Source organism: Sinocyclocheilus grahami, unplaced genomic scaffold, assembly GCF_001515645.1.
Source record: "Sinocyclocheilus grahami isolate Dianchi unplaced genomic scaffold, SAMN03320097.WGS_v1.1 scaffold78.1, whole genome shotgun sequence".
NCBI classification, from domain to species: Eukaryota; Metazoa; Chordata; class Actinopteri; order Cypriniformes; family Cyprinidae; genus Sinocyclocheilus; species Sinocyclocheilus grahami.
This window is the reverse complement of record NW_015505257.1, coordinates 1502642-1523916: the sequence shown is the minus strand read 5'-3', so window position 1 is coordinate 1523916 and position 21275 is coordinate 1502642. Positions and strand designations below refer to the sequence as shown.

Below are 21275 nucleotides of genomic sequence, written 5' to 3'. Positions count from 1 at the left end.
TGAAAGAGCAACCTCTGAGCAATAAAATTATCCTCTGGGAAAGAGAGAGAGAGAGAGCAGTGACACAAAAGAATGAGGTAATGAATGAGGAGAGAAAAAAAGAATTAGATGAATAGGTGAAGGGAATGTGACAGAGAGGGAGAAAGACATTAACCCCGGAAAGAAAAAGCGCAAGAGAGAAAGTGTGTATAGAGGTAGTAATCCCTTCACAAATGGCTTTGTTGCCTGTCTGATGATGGAGCAGTCCATATGATGAACTAATGGAGGGGTGTTGTGTAGAGGACTATCCTCCCACTCTCACACCCCTGGAAACTGAGGTCAAGTGGTACAATTCCATTTTCAGTCCATTTAATACCACAATCACAATCTCTCTTTTAACAATGTAACATTTCCATGAGGTCTTATCTCTTCAAAAAAAAAAAAAACTCTCTCACACACAAATGGCTAGGAAATATTGGAGGGACTTGCACCGTGAAACACATTTATAAATTCTAAATCCATTCTTTTCACTAACAATGTTTAATCTCGCTCTGCCCTCGGTCCCTAGAAAGGCTCTATACAGGATATTTCATCAAAGGAGAACCAATCAATCGATTTGCCAGAAAAAACCTACTGCGACAACAGTAGAAGTCAAAAGTCTGAAGATCTGATGTAGGCTCTGTGCTCTTCCTGTCAGTTTTCCAAAGTATCTTTTCCTACCCTTAAAATGTTTTAATTTGAAACGCTCAACCCAGTTAAGAAAGCTTTTATCTGTCTCCAATTAGCAGCTGATTCATTAAATATTGAGGGAGCCATGAAGGATTCAATTTTTAATGTATATTTGAGGCAGAGAGCTGTACAACAACTTCCCCCGGAGCAATGCATAGAGACATTGATTACACTCATTGAGGGGCTGAAATCCACTCCTCTCCTCCCACGCACCCCTCCATCCCATAACCTGTCTGACCCGTTTCAACGTCATTTTTTCTCTCCGCAAAGGCTCTATGGACATACTTAATGGTTTTCTCCAGACATCAGGGTACTACATGACTTCACAAGACCTTTGAAAGTTGTCAGGTTAAAGTCAACATGAAATCAAAACTGACCATATTTACATTTTAATTAATGTTTCATGGTCCTATTGTAAATTATGCATCAATGTACTTTATTCCAAAAACTGTCTTTGTAATCTTTAATAGAAGTGGTAAGTTGCTTTTCCTCTTTTTCTGCTGGCATCACTTAAGAGTTTTAAACTTTTTGATCCCAAGGACCCCAAAATAGGATGACATTCCCCTCTTAAAATATAAAAGCAGCTTTATAATTAATTTTTTAATGTACAAAGACCCAGTAATATTGTTTGAGAAAAAAATGCTCTTTGCAAAACTATTGTTTTATTATATTACTGTATTTTACTGTAATGAAAGCCAAAGTAAATTATAAAGATATTATCTGTAAAATATTGTATTAGTATTAAGCTTAATGTATCTTTTTTTGCACCCACTAGTCAAGTAATGTTAAATGAATAAACCTGAAGACAAGCATTTTAAATTAATTTCAGAATTATTTCTAAAACAATCTTTTTAAAATAAATATTGTACTTTTTTGTGTGTGATAAATATATTTAATGAATATTTTAAGTCAACACATTCACTTAAACAGCCCTACAACTAAATAAAAATTTTTAAAATATTTTCCACAGACCCTCCCCATGCAGCCCTAAGGGGAACCCAAATTCAAATTGTACCCCAATTTGAAAACTCCTGACTTGTGGTCTTTTAGGTTATATTAACCGGTGGCCAGTCAACCTTCAAAGTCTTGTTTCAACAAACATGCATTCGGTAATGTTTTCCATTTTTGTAAGTCATGATCCAATCAATTCCTGATGGAAAACATGTCCCAGACTACCATTTTACTCTCATTGAACTTTCAGTTTCACACAATCAATATGTCAGATTATGGAAGCAAATGACACATTGACACGCTGCCGTAGATTCTTGATGATTTTTTATATTATTAATTAATTTTCTGCCATTTCTGTGTGTATGATGAAATGTTCAATTGTCTTGTGGGCAAATGTGTCAAAAGTGTGTGTGAGAGAGAGAAGGAGAGAAGGAGAGAGTGAAAGGAGAGCGAGATGACCTGACAGGGATGTGGCTGTCGGGGTGTGAGTAAACACGCCGACCTTTTCAGATATCAGAGCGACATTTCTTTCACATGGATGGATGAATGACTTTCTCTATTGCTTTTTATATATGACTTTATCGGCACAAACCCCCGCAATTCCTTCTCTCTACTTCATAAATTGAAACTCTGGCTCAGCATCTGTTTAATCTTTATGTTCTTCTCTCTTTTAGACAACCATGTTTATCTTTTCCGCCTCAGATCTATTTGTCTTCCCTAATTATATTTCTCTACCATCCGTCTGTCAGGGTGAAGCTCTGAAGTTCTCAGAGGCAGTTTTTTAACAAACCAACTGCCTAGTTGCCTAACCAGTATTTTTTTCTTCCACTTATTGATTCATCTCCTTCTCAGGGATGAAATAATTCCTGATTCGGTCTCTCACCCAAGGTCTTAAAGTGGCTTCTCCTTTCCTCTTGTCCAGAGAGCATCCTCAGCACAGACAAAAATCAAAGGACCTTTGCGTGGGTTTGTATATTGTGTCACTGTGGGTGAAGCATGAATACCTTATCTAGAGAGGGCATGCACGCGACCCATAATCGGGAGGCAGCCAGCCGGAAAATGCCCCCCTGTCTCTCTCAGTTGAGTGTGTCTGTCCAAACCGTTAACTAGACTGTGTCCCAGGCCAAAGTCACCCCTGTCCCAACTGAGGCTAAGTTTATATGTACATGGTTCCCACATTTTCTGACCTATTTCCATGATTTTTCAATTACTTTTCAAAGCTGGATAATGGCTATATAATTTTAGAGAAATTATACTTGCAAAAACATCTAGACAAAGAAAAACTTCAGAACATGGAGCACAACTAGCCTACACTTAGGGCCTACAAAAAAAAGTTCAAGTTTAAAAGTTACTAGAAAAAATACTAGAATATGTTTTACAAGAAAATATGATTTCAGTCTTTTTACTTCAAAATGTCATGTTTAATTCAATGCGTTAACTGCAGTTTGTAATTAATTGTGAAACTTACAATTTCTGAGTGAAAATTGTTTCTACACCTAATTTTATTTTTTTCAGTGTACAAAAAATATTGTTGACTCTAGAAATCACACTTTGAATGATATTTTTAGGTTTTCCGGGACCCCGTATGTGGTTTACAATGAACTTGACAAAGTATCCTTTAATGCGAAATCAAAATGTAATCAGAATCATCTTTCTATGGTGCAACATTCTAGTTTAATTCTAGGATTATATGCATGAATGCAAATATTACAATTTATTCTAAATGGAGATCTGTAATTGGAGGCATTCAAGTCTTTAGAAGACTGAACTTGAAAAACTTGTATCTGTGCGTATGAGTTTTATATCAACCACCAATGTACCTTCTGTTCAAAGAGTTCCAGTAGACTGGCTCCATGTTGGTTGCATCCACTGCTAAACTCTCCATCAGGAAGATTAAGAGAATTCCCAATCCACTGACCCAGTCCGAGAACGCCATAGACAGCCAGGCTCCCCTTGTCTGGACTCCCATGTTCCTCCTACAAGACAAATGAATGGGACCTAACAGAGACAAAAGACTGGTGGAGGGCTGAACTTCACTAGATCCCTCTGCGCTTGAGGAGATGGTGGGACCGCAACATCCACATCTGAAAAACTCGGAGAACGAATCTCTGAATGTTTGTAAAAGAAAGCAGATTCAGAAACATCAACCTCCTTTGTTCCATTCAAAGGAGGCAATGACCTCAAGTGAAAGTCCCAATTTTGGTCAAATTTGAGAAGGCAAAGCCATCTGGTCAATGTATGAATTTCAAACAATATTACTAGTGTGCATGGGGGTGAAGTTAAATGTTTTGAAGCGCACGTATACTGATACGGGGCGCCAGGTCCACTGCAGGTGATTTCTTAGGAATGTTTCTCCATCAACCGCAGCATTAGCATTTCTATCAAGGACTCGGAGTTGTATTTTTACTCCCGTTATGAAAATGAACATCCACCCAGTACAAAAAATTCAGTCTTTCCGCGGACAAAAGTGTTTAAGTTGTGTAGTACTTTCACGCTGGTGAAGAGCACACCTCTGACAATGTCCAAAATGAGAGATCCAGAACTTTTCGCTCATCTAATATCCAAAATATTTACGTAAATACGATGTCCCAGTCCTGAAACAACAGCGAGTGTGTCCACCAGCACTTACTTACCCAATGAATTACAGTCCGACAAGAGACAAAACCCATTTAGGGCATTGAAAGGAGGTAAGTGGCAGTAATCGGTAAAAGTCTGCTGTAACAAACGCAGAAACATTGGACACAAGAAAGGAGATATTCCTGTAGTCCATGGAAACGACGCGTGCCGTTCGCTCGGTCCTAATCTCTGCAAAGTCTCGCGCGCCGGCAGCACTGTTGCCAGATCTCAGGAGAAACAAGCAACCTCGTCTGAGAAAACAAGTCTAACCGAAAGAGGCGAGCCCTGTTTTTCATTTCTAAAGGTTTAGTAGTTGTTTATAAATTATGGGGAAGGTATAACTCCGTAATTTCATTGATCAACACAGAAACACAAATATTAAATACAATCTAGATTAAAAATATTATTATTTATTAAATAATAGTACATTTTAATGCACTAATTTCAATATTAAGCAATAAAAAGTCCTTTTCTAATTATTAAAATTAAGAGGACATGGAAAAAGTCATTTTCTAATTATTAAAATTAAGAGGACATGGCAACAACTGCTGGTGGTGAGCGCGCGTGTTGGTGACTTCTGTTGGGGAGGAGAGTTTGAAATGCGTCTTGAGAAAAGCTCCTCTCTGAAGTATTTTTCAATACTGTTGAATTTAAATGTCACTGCAGCTTGTCGACCAACAAACCAAAAGAACTACTATGTTATAAACTGTGAGGACGGCAGGGCTCGAGTCGACTTCCAAGAATAGCGCCTCAACTTTATTCGAGGCACATCAGGACAAGGTTTGTGTACTTAAACCTTATGCCCTGTGTCTAATCTAAAAAGTGTCAAAAACAGTAGGCTACAAAAGATTGATGCCGGGTTCCTTGGGGAATCAAATGGTGGAATTAAGTTTATGCTGTGAAGGCCTTGAGATTAATCTAGAATTTGTTGATACCGCTGACTGAATATCAAGCACCGATTATCACCGAATCTTCTGCAATGTCACTTACTGTACTCTCCCTGAGGTTCTGAAGCAGTGTGATTGTACTGCCTCATAGTGGAAAACAGCCGCAAAGCAGGAGTCAAATCTGACCGCATTTAAGACTAAACGCCAACAATTGTAAAAATGACAGAAAACAAGTTCAGCATTTAATTGTTTTTTTTTATTTTCAGTATAACATATTTTGATCTTCTCAAAGCAAAACTAACCCCCATGTTCTGTACGTACCCACTTAATCATTTAAAACTAAAACTAAATTAAATGCCAAACTGATAGAAGGCAAACTACCACTTTTTAAACTTCTTTTTTCAGATTTCAGCATATACCAATGTTCATTAACCTTTATCTGTACATGTCAATAATTGGAGTTATTCACTTGAACATCAACATACCAACAATACATAGAAAACACTGTGGAAACATCCCACTGTCTTGTATGATGAGTAAAGTCAAGGTAGGGGAAAACATCCTCAGCCAGGCTCATATTCCTTTAGATGACTGAATGGAGTAGATATAGCCTGTGCTGTTTTTTTCTAACGAGTGTTACATTAATGTTGACCAGGGCAGTTCTATTTTGTACAATTAAGGCATGTGAAACACCCAAAATGATGGCCTACGATGGACAGAACTCAACAAACAGGGACCAAAATCATTTACATTATGTACAGGGCATCCAGTCCCCACCTCGCCCACGAGCGAGATGGAAGAATGCACGAGTGTCTTTGTACAGACACATACAGTCTCTCCACATGCATGCACACACCTAGTCTGTCCGTGGGTCCCATTCTACGCTGTCAGGACAAAAGAGAGATGAAGAGAGAAAGAAAGAAGAGAAAGAGTCGTGGTCTCTTGCTTAATCCAGTTCGACGAAATCAGAAGACGCGTACTGGTGGGTGTGATGGTCCCAGCAGAGAGATCTAGGTTACGTCCATCCTGGAAAAACAAAACCCAGCCAGGATTAAAACAACCATAATGGGAGTAAAATTACAATTTTCAACCTCGGCCTGTCGCATCTCACCTGCTTCACTGCAGCTCAGCTTTTCCACAAGCATCCATGAACTCCATAATGTCACCAATTGCTGTAATACTCTCATTTTTTCATTGTATTGACAGGCAATCATGACAAGTCTGTGTCCTTGAGATTTAGTTCAAGTGAAGTGCGCGAAGAAACAAGGAGAGCTTGCATCAGTTCGTCTCCTCTCTAAACATTCATCACATCTAGACTCCTCAACCCTTAGCAGGGAAGGAGGTTTTTGAAGAAATATGATTGATAGACGTGAGAATCTGCGCTTTCTCCACACAGTAATCTTCTAAGAAGGCATAAAGGTTTTTTTTTATCATCAAACATTCAAAAGGACCACTTTTTTTCCAAATGCTGTAGGATTTTCCTTCATTTGATAGTGTTGCAGAGAGCAGTGGGAACCGCAGCTCAAAGGATGCAGAAAAATCCATCCCTTTGGTGTGAGGATGAAATGGATCCGCACATATTCCCTCAGTCTCACTCTCTGTGTGTAGCACTAAATGCAGCTGGTTGCCACTCCTTTTCAGACTCCAGGATGGCGTTTGAAATAGTGCTGACATCCACTTCTCCGTGCTTGGTTTCAGTCATTGTCTTTAAATTTTTTTTTTTTTTACAAAAATATAATCCAGTCAGAATAGAGTGAAATACGCTTAAAGCAGGATTTGTTTTCTTTTCTACAGATCAAGTACCAAAATCTCCTCTGTTCTGATCCTCAGTCTCTTCCTATTCAGAGGATTCAGGTGAATAAACATTTATGATGCAAAACATCACATATTTCAATCCCAAAAGTCATGTATTGGAGGGGGAATAGATTTTAAAACAAATTACTGCTACACACTGCAGATTCTTGGCTCTCAATGGCCCTGTGTCAAGAGCGCAAGTAACAAGACGGCAAAACAACAGTTCCATCAAGATGTTGGGAGACAAACGGAATCTCCGGGTGCTGTGAGAAAGTTCTGGAAGAGCACTAGCAGCCAGAGACCATCAGCTTGGTACAAGCCATGCGCGTCCCAGAATCTGACCTCTGACAATAGGCATATTCCGAATGGTTAGGCGTGTCCCATTTCACTCTGGGACACTCAAGCCTTGTTGTTAGATGTACTGTTATACATAGTTTGTTTTGGAATACATTCATTCATAATACAATGTCCTCAAGAGGCAAAAAAAAAAAACCCTAACAAATAAAAAAAATATTATTCAAAAAATACAAGGTAGCAGCCTAGAAAGTGCTCCAACTCAAATTCCAAATACTTTGTATAGAACAATAAAAAAATAAATCATTCATCCTTTTCCAACAGCAACAAAAAAAAGAAAATAAAGTAAAACAACTGACATACAGAATCACAGTGCCCTTGTGACTGTCTCAAAACACCAGCCAACAGAATCCACACACCCACACACACTTACTTTCTGGACAGAAGGCAACATTTCACATCGTGGACTGAGAATGAACAAAAGGGAAAGAGTTGTAATGTAAGTAGTTTGTGTACAGACAACAGCGGCGCTACATTTATACATCTAACACAAACCCAGAGACCCCGATTGCCCTCTTAGAACAGAGCCAAACGGGCCAAACAGCACCTCATTCATGCTTTGAAACACTGGAGGGTAAAAACGCAATGCTTGACTGTCCTATCGGTCTCTTTAAGAGCCTATGTACAAAAAAAAGCACAAACACAAACTACTTCTGTCCGTTCATGCACACACACTCAATGAAGTACAAAATTGTGTTGAACAAAATAAAAGCATGGCATTTGTTTTATACACGTCGGAAAGCAATAAAATGTGTGCAGACTTCATCTCTTATGCTTGCACACACGCTCACAAAAAACCTCAACCTATCCTAACTTTTTTTTTTAATCTTTTTTTTTTTTTTTAACAAGTGCAAATCTTCAAGTTTTCAAATTCATATTTTTATAGCTTTACCATGAACATAAAAATACAACAGTGTTTGTCTTTTATGAGAGATGCTCAACTTATATCTCCCCAACAACGTTTCTCAACCTCAACGTTTGATACGGCAGAAACCGCTCCATTCCTACTTCTCGTATGTATATTCATACAAATATTCTACACATAACATATGCAACAATATATTCACACATTTTTGTATTGTAAAAAAAAAAAAAAAAAGACTTCCATTTCAAATATGAAAACATTAAAGTGCAATGGTTTAGGTAAGGTGCTTTACTGAAGGGAGGCAGAAGAGGATCTCCTCTTTACACCGAACCTCCCAATAACCTCCTTCTGCTCCTCTCACAGTGCAGAGTGAGAGAAAGAGGGAGAAAGAGATAGGGGGTGTGGACAAATATTGCCCGCCCCTTCCCTCACTGAGCAGTGCACATTCCTTTGCTGATTTGCTCCAGGTTTAAGGCCTCAGGTAAACTCAAGTAGACGGGCTGGGTCAGTAATCCTCCACCTGCTCCAGCTCACCTCCCCCCAGGAATGAGTAGCCTGCGGAGGTGGGAAACAGGAGAACAGAGGTTGAGAGGTCTGAGGGTTGACTTTCTACAAAAAATTTCCCATCTGGGAGTATACTAATGACTAATTCATAAACATTGCTTGTACTTTTTTCCTTTGAAGCAGGGCAGAAAATGCTTTTCAATAAGTACATCAGTAAATAGATCCTCTTTGCTAGATGAAGAAATCACTATGACCCAGACAGCAAGAATTTGACAAGGAGCCAGAACGCAGATTAAAAACAGTAGTTCAAGGGTTATTCTCAATAATGTATGCATGCTGATGGGAAAGGTGAATGTAACCCAGCAGGGGTTTGTGAGTGTTCATGCGAGTGTGCACGCTAACCGAGGATACTGGGGTCAGAATGGAGCATCATGCTAGGCTTTTTCTTCGCTTTTCCTCCCTGAGTGTCATACACACTGCCGCCCTTACTCATATGAGCTGCCTGGAACATTGACTGCAAGGAGAAAAACAAGGAATACTTTAAACAATGGACTAATATATAAATATTAAAACTAATATTGAAAATATTATGGCATGTTTTTTTTTTTAAAGAATCTAGTAAAACCATATGCATCTACCTGCAGGGGGAAGTTCATGTTCAATCCAGAGACTTCCTTGGACAGCTGTGGAAAGTTTCAGTACATCAAGACTCACCCAGTGTGCAAAAAAAAATTAAAATAAAATAAAAGCAATGTGCTTTTAAGAATTAAACGTTGAACAAGACAAATCATCATTCGCAAACCTGTTGCTGTTGTCTCTGGTGGTTTGCTTTCTGTTTGGCACGGCGCTCCAGGAACTGCTTGGCAAACTCTTTGGCTTCAATGGTATCGCCCAGATAAATGCGGATAAAATCATGAACTTCATATGGAGACTCCACCTCCTTCAGATATGCCACAATGGTGGACACTACAGAGAGAAATAGAAGCATGATAAATTTAATTTCAGCTCCTTTTGGAGAAAAGAGCAGAAAAAGAAGCAAACGGCAGATGTGACGTTTACCATCCAGTGAAGAGGAGTTATTTGCAGAGGTGTTGAGAGCGTGGAGCATCTGTTCACACCAAGTGGTGAAACCGTCCTGAGGTTTCATCCCCTGAAGAATCTTCAGAAGTCTCTCCTCATCGTCAGTACGCTTACGCCGATTCAGCAGGTACTGTTCACTGAGAACACAGACACGTTTGTGGTGAACAATGTGTAAAAACATTGGTTTAAATGGAGGTAAATTGTGTGAGTGCAAATGTTTGTACCTGAGAGAGGGACTGCTGCGGCTGTTCTTCAGGCCAATGTTGCGATGGCTGGCCTGGTTCTTCATGGCCTCATCCCACATGCCCATTGCAGGGTTGCCACCGCCGACCTTCCCTTCCATGCCAGCTCCAGACCACATCCCAGATGGCCCATCACTCCACTGGCCCATTGTCAAACCTCCATGCTGAACGAAACAATGCTATAATGAACTAAAATAACAGCAACCCATTCGAGGAAGACCTCTTGAAACACAAGACCAAACTATTTGCCAGTCATTCAGATGCATATTAAACAATTCACTCCTCATGTGGATGTCAAGATGTTTTTACCCTTTGCTGCTGCTGAGCTCTCTGCTGCTGTTTGTGAAGTCTCTCTGCCTCCAGCTCCAGGAGTCCCATGCTCTTTCCGGTAGCTTTGCCCAGAGACAGAGCTCCTGCCTGGCTTCCGCTCCACCCTGCGCCCCCTGGCATGCTCTGCTGCTGCTGGCTCTGCTGCAGAAACTTCATGATCAATTCCTGCTGCTGACGGCACTGCTGTAAAACACATTAACATTCAAACGTGTTACACATAGTAAACATTTAAGTGTGCAACAGTCGTAGCCTAGTGTGAGAGTGCGCTCACCTGTTTTCGTCTATAAAGCTCCTCCTCCTCTCTCCTCTTCTGTTCCTCCTGCTGCCGGCGCTTTTCCTCCCTCCGTTTCCTCTCCTCTTCTTCACGCTTCACCCTGAGTTCAGCTTCACGCCTCTCCTGCTGGATCTAGCACACGGGCAGCACACGCTCAATTACCGAAAGAGTGATATGGGTGAAGTTTAAACATTCAACATGACATGTGATACCTAGAAGAGTGATTAATTAGTGACATTGCAGTCCTGCTGAAGACCAAAGTATACTTTGGTTTTTACGTATATGGTATACGTATAGTGCATGTTACGTAAAATTCTTCATAAGCATAGTACACATGTACTGTAAGCATGCAGCTTAATTTTTATAACCGTATTCTGGCCGCAAGTTGGCAAAACTACCCTGACCGGCTGTTTTGAAAAAATAAACAGATTATAGAAAAAAAAAAAAAAAACCTACTGGAGACGGCAATAGATGCCTACAATAATGAACGCTTCTGGAGAGTAATGGCACAGACACCGGACAAGATCCAGGCTATGCACTGAACTGTACACATTTGCTAAACATTCACATAAAAAACTAAGTACTTTGGGTTTTAGTCATCAATGAACCCTTGTTCAAGACCAATGTACTCTAACAGGACTTACTGTTTTACTATAGCATATGTTGAATGGCACTTTCAAGTTTACATAAGTTACGTACTTTCTGCAAATGTTCAAGAGTTGGACCCTGAGTGGAGTTACTCATGGTTAAGTCCCACAGACTGGTCTCACTGCCTACAAAACAGAAAAACCAGTGGTGTAACAATAGCACTTCACAAAATAAAGTGGCTATTACAAAGCATCAATGCAGCTGGTATTACCTGACTGCTGAGAGACTGAGGTAGGCATATCCCACATGGGCCCGGTGTCTGGCACTGACATGGACCTGTTCATCGCAGGCATCATCCCAGTCTCCCCACACCTGAGACCCAAACACATCACTCACAAACCCAAAACACAAGTATATACTTGGTCGGCTGATGCATAATTTGCAATGATACCTGTTCATGTGCTGAAATCTCATCTGAAGTTGTTGGTAAAGGGCTGCAGTGGCAGCTTGTTCTAACTGTTTCTTCAATAGCTCCTGGTCCATGTTCCCCTAAAGCAACAGAAAAACAGACAAAAAAAGTTGTACTTCCATCCAACTTGAATACTTTAAACTTTATTTTTTGGAATTATTTTAGGATTGGATAGTCGAGAACAGTCAGGAAATGACAAAGTAGGATATGGGAAAGGGAAAAAGCCTTAAAAGGAAGCAAATTTGGGTCGCCTGTAACATGACCTCAATATCTCGGAGCACTGCCCTAATAGGTTAAAGATCTGACAACTACTTGAATATTTTACAAAAGCAACAAGCAACTCAAGGCTGTGCTTGATTTGACCATGGTTAGGGGTTTAAGATCATGGTAAAAATCATTGTAACACAAAGCCCTGAGTGGCTTAATACTAATACACGGCACAAAGCATCATCAAACCCAATTCTGGATATTTCCTCACCAGAAGTGGAGGAGGGGAGGGGCCGGGAGAGAAAGGCACACGCCCCCACATCTTGATGACTTCACCCAGGGGCTGAAATCCCTCATCACAGCCACGTTTGACCAGTAGGTTCATGGTGAAATACCCCGCCTGAAACCACTCACACATCTCCACTGTAGTGAATGGACCTGAAAGAGAGACAACCAATACAGCCCACCATTTTATGCTGCAATGAACAAATAAAAACCCTCCAAGATTGACGTGGTAGTGAGAATTACCTTGAATCTCCCCTTGAGGGTCTTTATAGAACCACTTCATTGCTGATTCGTGGGACAGGGGCAGAGCGCTGGCACTGGAGTGCGGGAGAGTGTGTGGGGTTGAGTGAGAGTGTGTGTGTGCATTCGGGTGTGAGAGAGTGTGTGCCGCAGTGATGTGGCTCTCCTGAAGCGCTTGAGTGAAACATTCCTCTTCAAGGGACGTATCTTGCAAGGACGCCACCATCTTCTCAGCCTCCTTTAAAAGACAGATTTACTTTTTAGTTTGAGCTTCTATCATAAGAATGTAAAGCAATAAAATAAGCAAACACACACTGACCTGCTGTAGGTGCTTCATGCCATCTTCCTCCTCTGTGTCTCCCCCTACTGTTGGAAGGTCAGTGCCAGTGGCTGAGAGAGGAGAGGAGCTCTGCGTCTGTGGTGTGGTGCTACCTGCTGGAGGTGCATCTATAGAAACAAATCTCGTCTTAGTCCAGTGTTGTTTTCCATTGCATGTTCTTGGAAAAAAAGGTAGGGGGAAATCAGAAAAAGAGAGGAAGCAAGAGATAGAGTACCTTCAGCTGGTTGGGGTGCAGGTTTTGAGGGAGGAGTGACTATGGGTTTGGGAGTCTCTTCCTCTGCAACAGGGTGCACAGGGGCAGGAGCAGACACAGCATGAGGAGATGATGACTTTCTATCTCCATCACACACAGTTATTGCCTCACATGCTTCCGCTGAAAAAAGAAGAGGCGAATTTAGAAAACAGCAAAAAAAATAAATAGTGAGGCAACAATTTCACGTGAGAAATAGAAGACGCTAATGGTTTAATGTTCTATCCTGGTCAGAGGAGGTGACATGATGCAAAACAAAAGGCAACAGTCACTTCCTGCTAAACGTGCCGGATACAACATCAAATCAGATTATTTTCTTAAAGAGTTTTCTTACATTTATCAGCAGGGCTGTCCTTCTTCTCCTGACCACCCTCCTCTTCCTCCTCCAGAGCCTCAAATTCCAGTTCCTGGTCTTCAGGGATTGCATCTCTGGAGCTTTTCTAAAGGGTCACACAAACATGATTGAATCTATTTCTTTATTTTATTTACTTAACAGGAAGTTACTTAACAGACATTGACATTTTTTTTGAAGAAGCAAACCTTGATGCACATGAAGGCTCCAGAAGAATCAAAGGTTCCCATTTCCCCTTCTTCTTCATCAGTGCACCACTCAGGCAGGCCATCTCGTTCGTCCTCTCCTCCCTCACTTCCAGCCCTTCTCCGTCCACCTTCTCCATCTCGGAAGTCAAAGTCAAACTTCCTACGACGGCCATCCCCACTGCTGTGATCCCGCCAACCTGCTGAACGAGGACCCCCATCTAGATGAAGAAAAAGATCAGTTAAAAAATTCAAATAAATAAAATAATAATAAAAAAAAAAACAACAGAAGTGAAAGTACCATCACGACGACCTCCAGCAATCCTCCAGCTTCCCCCAGGTTCTGCTCCATCATCGTCCTCCTGCTCCTCTCTGAGTATACGCCAGTTATCGCTGTCTGAGCGTGCATAGTCCTTCCTTCCTCCTGCTCCGCCCTCCTCAAAACCACCACGCCCACCATCACGCCTCAATGGCTTTTCAAAGCGCCGCTCACCTCTGAAACAGCAAATACTAATGATCAGCATAACAGAACATTTAAACATCTCAAATTTATTCTGAGAGTGGCTGTTCATTCTGTACCAATGTTTTGACAAATTTAAGTTACAAAAATGCAAGTTATAAACATACTGATATTCAGACAAACATGTACATCATATACAAAACTTAACGTTCAAATGACTGTAAAGCCTAACCTGTCATCCCAGCTCTGACTGCGGTGCATCTCTCGTCCTCGGCCAAAACCGACCTCTTCATCCACACTTCTTTGGTAGAATCCACCCTCTCCTCTGCCTCTCCCTGCAGACAAACAAAAAATTATTAAAACGCCTTTTTTAAATATTATTCCATTAACAATATCAATAATATGCATTTAATAATGTACTACATTTCTTGAGAACAAATGAAATGTGACCTGGATATTTCTTGCGATTCACCCAAATGTGTGCAGCACAATGTAATCATGATTTGTAATTATTTACAAAAGATGAAGAAACGCATGTAACTGGAAGGACGATCTTCACCATAGTCAACATGACACACACAAAACAAATCATTTATTTATTACTCATGAGTCATGTCCATTCTGAAATTTATTAAAGTTAAAATGTTATTTCTGCACTAGCATCAACAAATGGGTTGGTCTACGGAAATGTCATCTCTACAACACCATTGGTCACAACCCACCTCGACCACCTCGAGTGCTTCCCCGCCCTCTAGCTACACTTGCTGGTACAGCTCCACCTCCTTTACCCATAAGCCTTAGCACAGCCACACTGTTCACAGACATGGAGAAGTTTCTCTGAAAAGTGAGAGAATTTAAGTGAAAAATTTGACATGCATACAAAAAATGAAATTTGCCTCATGACCACTACACTATGCATCAGTGAAGCCAGAGAAGAGTGGACTCACCTGCTCCTCCTCAGTCAGGGGCACCAAGGCCAACGGCTGCTGAGGCTCTTCCTGCAGGATAGCAGCAAATTCCTTATCCTGCATGTCCTCAGGGACCTAAACACACAAACAAAACTTCTATTAAGTATGTAATCGGCAAACAATTATTGATTCTTATATTAACACTTGAACTACCATAATGAAAAGGCTCTTGATGTAAACAGGTGGTTTGTTCGGTTTAATTTATTTGACTTTACGGCAGGAGTTCCTCACCTTGTTATCTTTGACATAAAGTGCTAACATCTCCTCGCGGCCATAGCGGTAGTCGGCCAACTTGGACTTTGGCATTGCAGGGGAAGGGGGAGGGGACGTCACACTCCCCCCTCTGGATAGTGCACGGAGCCTGAAGAAAGCAGACATTGTCATAATTATTTCCATCACCCATTTAAAAACAATGAATCAATCTGGATTCAAGATTGTGTATGCAGAAAATGATAGGAGAGATTGATCTTTTATTTATAAATTCACAAAGACCACAAAGAAAGGGGAAACATCTGTTTCCTCCTGTTGACACTCATAGGGAAGTAGGACAGAAAAAAAAAAAAACCAACAGCGAATGTGGCAGTTCATAAATTTACTGCACACCAAATAATCAGGGGAAAAGTCAGATCATCCAAAACCAATTTTAAAAGTGTTTATCAGGTCAAGAAACCTGCAACTTTGAGTTTCTCAGTTATGTTTTAGTTTTGTTTTTAGTGGTGCTGCATTAGTTCGAAATCAAATCAATGAAAGAAGAAAAAAAAAGAGTGTTCCTCCAACATTCTGCCAAAAAGTTTTTTTGTTTGTCAAAACCCTAAATATTTGGCGAGTGCCAAATGCAAATAAAAATTGGTTTTGGCAAGTAAAAGGATGGTAGAGGAGGGACGGTAAACAAGCAGAGGGATGGTAACTAAAACAGTTTCATTAGGTAAGAGCTGCGTCAGAAAATGAAAATGATTTTTGGGCAACGCATTGAATTTTGGATAATGGCTCCACATTTCCTGACCAAAAATGCACACCTGCAAAAAAGAGCATTCATTTGAAGTAATACTATCTGAAATACGTATATTACCATTCTGGACCGAAGTTAAGCGTCTCAGCAGTCATATTCTGTATGTCCAGAGGGCTCAGGGTTTCTGTTAACCAAAGGAAAAACAAAACAAAAAATCTAAACAAAACATTGAGGTTTTTGAGTCTCATTTATCATAATCAGAATTAGGGATGTCAATGATTAATCGATGATCGATTAATTGTCGATAAGAGATGCAATTGATTAAAGCTATCGATGGTCGATTAAGCAGTTTAATTTTGGGCTGCGTGCGGCTCATGCGCAAAACACTTTCGAGCGTTTAATAAATGCATCATCATTCACTCATAATTACAAATTAATCTTTTAATGTGATTTCAACTTTAAAAGTACATTAAAATAGAAACAACACAATGTTCTTCAACATGGAATGCAATAGAAATGTAATAACAGTCATTTCCCCAGATAATCGTTTCATATTTGAAACAATTAGGTGAAGGTTGCAGGGCTGCGGGGGAAGGATAGGCTATTCATTCCTACAACTTGTTAATTCGTTCCTACGACTTATTAATTTGTGGCCACTGTCCATGTTTCATTAATTGTGTTCCTTAAATAACCCATGATTTAACTAAAATGAGGGAACAAATTAATACATCGAACGAATTCTTAATTCATGGCCATGAAATCTTTCATTTCCCTTCCGCGTGTTTCCCACAGTAAGAGATGCGAAAACAGTGATAAAAAGTGAATGACAATAAAATAAACCTGCGAAATTAGAGGGTTAGATGGTGAGGATTTAGGAAAAGAAACAATATGATTGAATATGATTGAATTTGTGGAAATTCGTCACCAAGAACATAAATGTAGGCTATATGGGCTCAAACGGCATCCAAATGCATGGTCGCGATGTAAGATTTTCCAGCTAACCAAATATTCCTCTAATAAACAAAGCTTTTATACCACACTTGTCATAATCAGAGCTTATAATTTGTAAATAAATAATTGCTGGATTCAAAACGGCAATTAAAAAGCGCTGTGACCGACACTGACTATACGTTTTCCCAGAGCATTCAATGCTGTCACTAAACGGTGATGGCACAACTAAGAGCATCGTTCACAAGTTTCTGCAGGACCGAACTAGCCTAGGGCACAGGTTTTCAAGCACTGGGACAAAATGGGATGCTTTAAGGAAAATGTATAGCCTATGTAAGAAATAGGCCTAAAATAAAAAACAATTTGTTTTCATAAAAAAAAAAAAAAGCGAAATATATCTGACTTAAATAATTAAGCTAACAGGCGCTCCATAAACAAGTTCACGGAAAGAAAAGGAAAGGATGACAATGCGCATTCTGTTTGTTTGCTTTATTTTGCAAAAGCACAAATCTTGTTTTTATTGTGAGTGTGATTATATCTTACTCCAAAAATTGAGTTTTTTTATGTTTCAGTTGTTCGATCGCACCGGCGCCTGGCGCACACACCCCACATATTCTAGCAATTCAAACTTACATCGCAGTCTGTTCATTATCAAAATAAAATACAGTCAACCAAACATACAAAAGGTTACACTGGTCAGTTTAAATAGACCGTAGTATACCGGACCACTCTGCTGTTATGCCAAGGACGTTTCTGCTCCTGTGAAGAGGATGATCTTTTCCGTCTATATGCGAATGCGTGTAAAGTACAAGCCTGGTTTACATTATAAATAATAGTTTAACATTCAAATACATTGCGAATATGGAAACATTTGGATTTGTGCCGAATGAGACGCGAGTAATAACCTCCAAATACATCTTGCCAAACCCACACTCGCTCCGTCTCGTATACACATGCACTGTAAATGCCGGATTTTTAAAAACAAATAGGCCTACCGGAACGCAATTTTTTTTAAATCTGACATTTTCCGGAACAGGATCCAGCAGGATCAAATTAAGTACTGGTCATAATACTCACATGATGATGTTTCATGTTAGCAACAGTGTGTTTTGCTGCTGCTGCAATAGACGCATTTTGCTGCATTAAAGTTAACGATTAATCGATTCATTGATCGTTAATTTAAACGACGATCGATCATGGAATTGCTCAAAAATTGACATCCCTAATCAGAATAAACACACCAAAATGTGAGATTAAAACGATACAACAAGCATGTCTTGCTTACCTTGTCCAAAGAACAGGACTGTAAAGGACCAGTATGAACGCGGGACAGGAATGAGGTGGTTCTGTCACAGAACCAGTACGGTGGTTCTGTATACTGAGGTGGACTTAGTAATTCTAAACTCTGTATGAATATTATAATAGCTGCCAGTTTCACAGAGATAACGGCTGATGAATATCTAGCCAGATATAAGAGCTCCAAAAGATGGTACAACACCGTAACGTGCCAGTAACTTCAGATCTTTAAAAAAAAAAAAGATTCAGCAATTTGAAAACACTTCAGAGAGAAATAGAGGGAAAAAACACACTATGATTAAGAATTTGTGGCAGCATAAATAACAGCAACTGCTGTTTGAAAAACTTTCAGGGCAGTTTGTAATGCCGTAACTTTTGCTGGGTAACTCTTCTCTCAATTCTCGATCTCTCTTACTTCTATTCTGAATTTTTGTGAGTTGTTGTTTCATAGGCAAGCATTCAGCTCCCAACTCCTCACACCTGCAGAGAAAAAAAAAATACTGAGTAACACGGACTGCTTATAGTGCAAAATATAAATATATGTGCATTACATGCATCCTTAACTAGGCAGAATACGGTATTGCTGGAACACCACTCTCTCTGTTTCTTTATCTTTTCATTTTAGTACCTAAATTTTGAGTTGGTGGCTAAGGGAGCATTTATCATTTTCAATTAAGTTTATATACATATATAAAATTAATCAGCTTTATTTCAGTTGAGTTTTAGATTTAGTTAACAATAACAACACTGATCACAGGACTATTATACAGTCCATATTATACATATTGCATACTTGCTGATCTATCACTTAAAATCATTTTAATAACAGTTTCAACAGCTCAAGTAGGCCTATACAACTTCTGTTACATGCAAATATAAATAGGCTTATAACATTAATTTTAAAATCTGAGTTAAACCTGCTGTATTTTAACTACTTATGATTAATCCACTGAATCCCAGATTTTTTCCCAGCTAAGCGAGCACATATAAACAACAAGAGTCCGAAACTGCTTAGTTTCTCAAAAAGACCTAGTAGCAAACAATAAAGTAACAATTTAATACTTAACTTACAGGCAATTGTGGTGACAATCATACATACATTTCCTACAAATTTAACAATAAAATCTACAATTTTAGAATGTCTACCAAAAAGTTACTTAGTTAAACGTTCTTGATATTTCAGTAGTAGACCCATCAAATATTATATTTATCTGTATTTTATATACTTTACGATTTCGACAAGGACACCTTTAAGAGGGGCAATGAAACTGGTTATGGTTATGTGCCCATTACCACAAACATGTAAAAATGTACACGAAATCAACTTATTTTGCACTTTCTTTATAACTGACACATTTGTGTAGAAACATCAACAAATGCGTTTCGACATAGGGATGGGCGATACCACTTATTTTGTTTTCGATACGATACCGATATTTTTCAAGGCAGTATCGTCGATATCGATACCGATACGATACTTCTGAACTAAACTTTTAAATTATGAAATTAATAAATTACTAAGAGTAAAATGGTTAATGATAAGCTTTGTTTAAAACGCATTTTAACATTCAATACGCCTTAACTGTAACTTATTAGGTTATATTTTTGTTTACACATGGTTCAGATATGTTTTTTGTTTACACATGATTCAAATCTATAAATAATACAGTTGAACTATGGTCACTTTAGTAAAACCATGGTTCATTATCACTGGCATGGGACTGCCAGTGACCGGCTGTTGCATGCATAAAATGCAACCTTTTTATTCTGACACAGTGTATGATTTCTATTAACATTACAGAATAGAACATGATCTATATTATCTTTCAACGTTCAATTTAAATAACTGTAATTGCACAAACTATGTACGCTACAATTTCAGTTTGTTTATTGTGAAATAACTCTGTTCTTCTGTCATCTGATAAGCATTGTTCAGGGCTGCCGTTCCCAAACGCTTTAATGCTTTCTTATGATACTTTTGGGAAAAGCAGCTCTGTTTGAATGCACTGTCAGCAGTGAGTGAACGCTCTCTTTAAAGGATTGGTTCTGTCTTGCAACATTTGCATGTGTTCAGATGAGCAGGAAAATAGTTCTATCCTATACAATTACTCGCTAACAAAGGTTATTCGTCCAATTCAATGCATATTGTACGCATTTTTTTTTTGAATTAACAAAATCACTGGTAAATAAAACACACCTTAGTATCGATATTTTAGTTTGAGTATCGATACTTTCGATACTCGCGTCAATATCGATATATCGATACTTTGGATCGATACGCCCATCCCTATTTCGACACATCAAACTCGGCGATAGTTACAAAATTAGCTGGTGGGATTAAATGGGTTAACACTTTAGCCAAAAAAGGAAGTTATAGGCTAGTTCAAGTTCATCTTAATAAAGATGCACGGAACTGAACTAAACCCCTTCTGCGAGAACTTTCCAAACTACAATCATAACTCCACAAGCAGCAGCTCAGCTCAAGAGTAACTCTCGTCGCGCTGTTATGCAACACAAACACGCAACAAGCCTGAAACTGAGAGGCGTTTTCTAATGAATGTTAAGAAGTAATCTAATTCTAAACAACGAAACAAGTCTGAGAGGTTTTAAGGAGACCAAGAGCAGGATACGCAGCAGTAACCTCTCAAATATGCTGGCGCTGCGCCCTCGCGCCTCGCTGCAGGCCTTCACTAACGTTACTCCACTACGAGCCCCTCAGCCATCTGACTTAGCACGATTAACGCTAACGACATAAATGTGTGATTACCACTAAAATGTTGTTACCAACCAATGCACAAAACACACTTCCCATTAAAAAGTTGAAAATGATTCAGCACGCACCTCTTCTGCGAGCCTGCTGGCCAGCTAGGCTAAACTAGCCAGCCACTGTTTTCTCCAGAGTTGGACCTTCTTTAAAGACCTCACTCGTTCTGCACCGACGGTCTGAACTACTGGTGTGTCTCTGTTTTCAACACTTGTCTTGTGTGAGTTCGATGCCGAATTGTTTGTCTATTTCCCCCCTGTATCTGCAGCGGTCGCAATGAGTTATTCTGTCTCGCTCGGTCGTCTTGTTGTTTGTGTTTTACAAAAATGGCTGTTGGACATGAACCACATGAGAAATTCATCCAATGAA

General features: G+C 39.5%; 2 protein-coding genes across 5 annotated transcripts in view; both read right to left on the bottom strand.

Annotated features, from left to right (window-relative positions):
• Positions 1-4451, bottom strand: part of efnb3a (ephrin-B3a) — a 39178-nt gene extending 34727 nt beyond the window's left edge. For 3 of the 4 annotated variants that reach the window (XM_016273411.1, XM_016273414.1, XM_016273413.1), the window contains exon 1: positions 3480-4451. In XM_016273411.1, the coding sequence (XP_016128897.1) occupies positions 3480-3628 (149 nt within the window). In that variant the 5' untranslated portion in view covers positions 3629-4451. The remainder of the gene's footprint in view (positions 1-3479) is intronic. The other variant, XM_016273412.1, reaches the window with a different exon arrangement.
• A 1093-nt stretch (positions 4452-5544) lies between these two features.
• On the bottom strand, positions 5545-21229 carry gigyf1b (GRB10 interacting GYF protein 1b). Its single transcript, XM_016273410.1, has 26 exons — positions 20984-21229; positions 18132-18622; positions 16019-16082; positions 15181-15310; positions 14929-15024; positions 14704-14818; positions 14214-14316; positions 13823-14016; positions 13525-13742; positions 13319-13424; positions 12949-13107; positions 12714-12841; positions 12398-12632; positions 12141-12307; positions 11645-11742; positions 11465-11565; positions 11305-11378; positions 10603-10737; positions 10311-10514; positions 9984-10165; positions 9739-9896; positions 9482-9645; positions 9318-9362; positions 9082-9193; positions 6274-8730; positions 5545-6188 (listed from the first exon to the last, which is right to left on the bottom strand). The coding sequence occupies exons 3-25, from the start codon at positions 16051-16053 to the stop codon at positions 8681-8683; spliced, it is 3009 nt and encodes a 1002-aa protein (XP_016128896.1). The 5' UTR covers positions 16054-16082; positions 18132-18622; positions 20984-21229; the 3' UTR covers positions 5545-6188; positions 6274-8680.
• Positions 21230-21275: the final 46 nt, after the last annotated feature.

Bases quoted from the DNA above. Each gene is read 5' to 3' on its own strand.
- gigyf1b (XM_016273410.1), bottom strand. From the start codon at position 16,053: ATGACTGCTGAGACGCTTAACTTCGGTCCAGAATG. The intron at 11,379-11,464 runs GTAATACCAGCT...TCTGTTTTGTAG, and splicing joins CTCAGTCTCTCAGCAGTCAG to GCAGTGAGACCAGTCTGTGG. The intron at 10,738-11,304 runs GTACGTAACTTA...CCCGTGTGCTAG, and splicing joins CTCTTGAACATTTGCAGAAA to ATCCAGCAGGAGAGGCGTGA.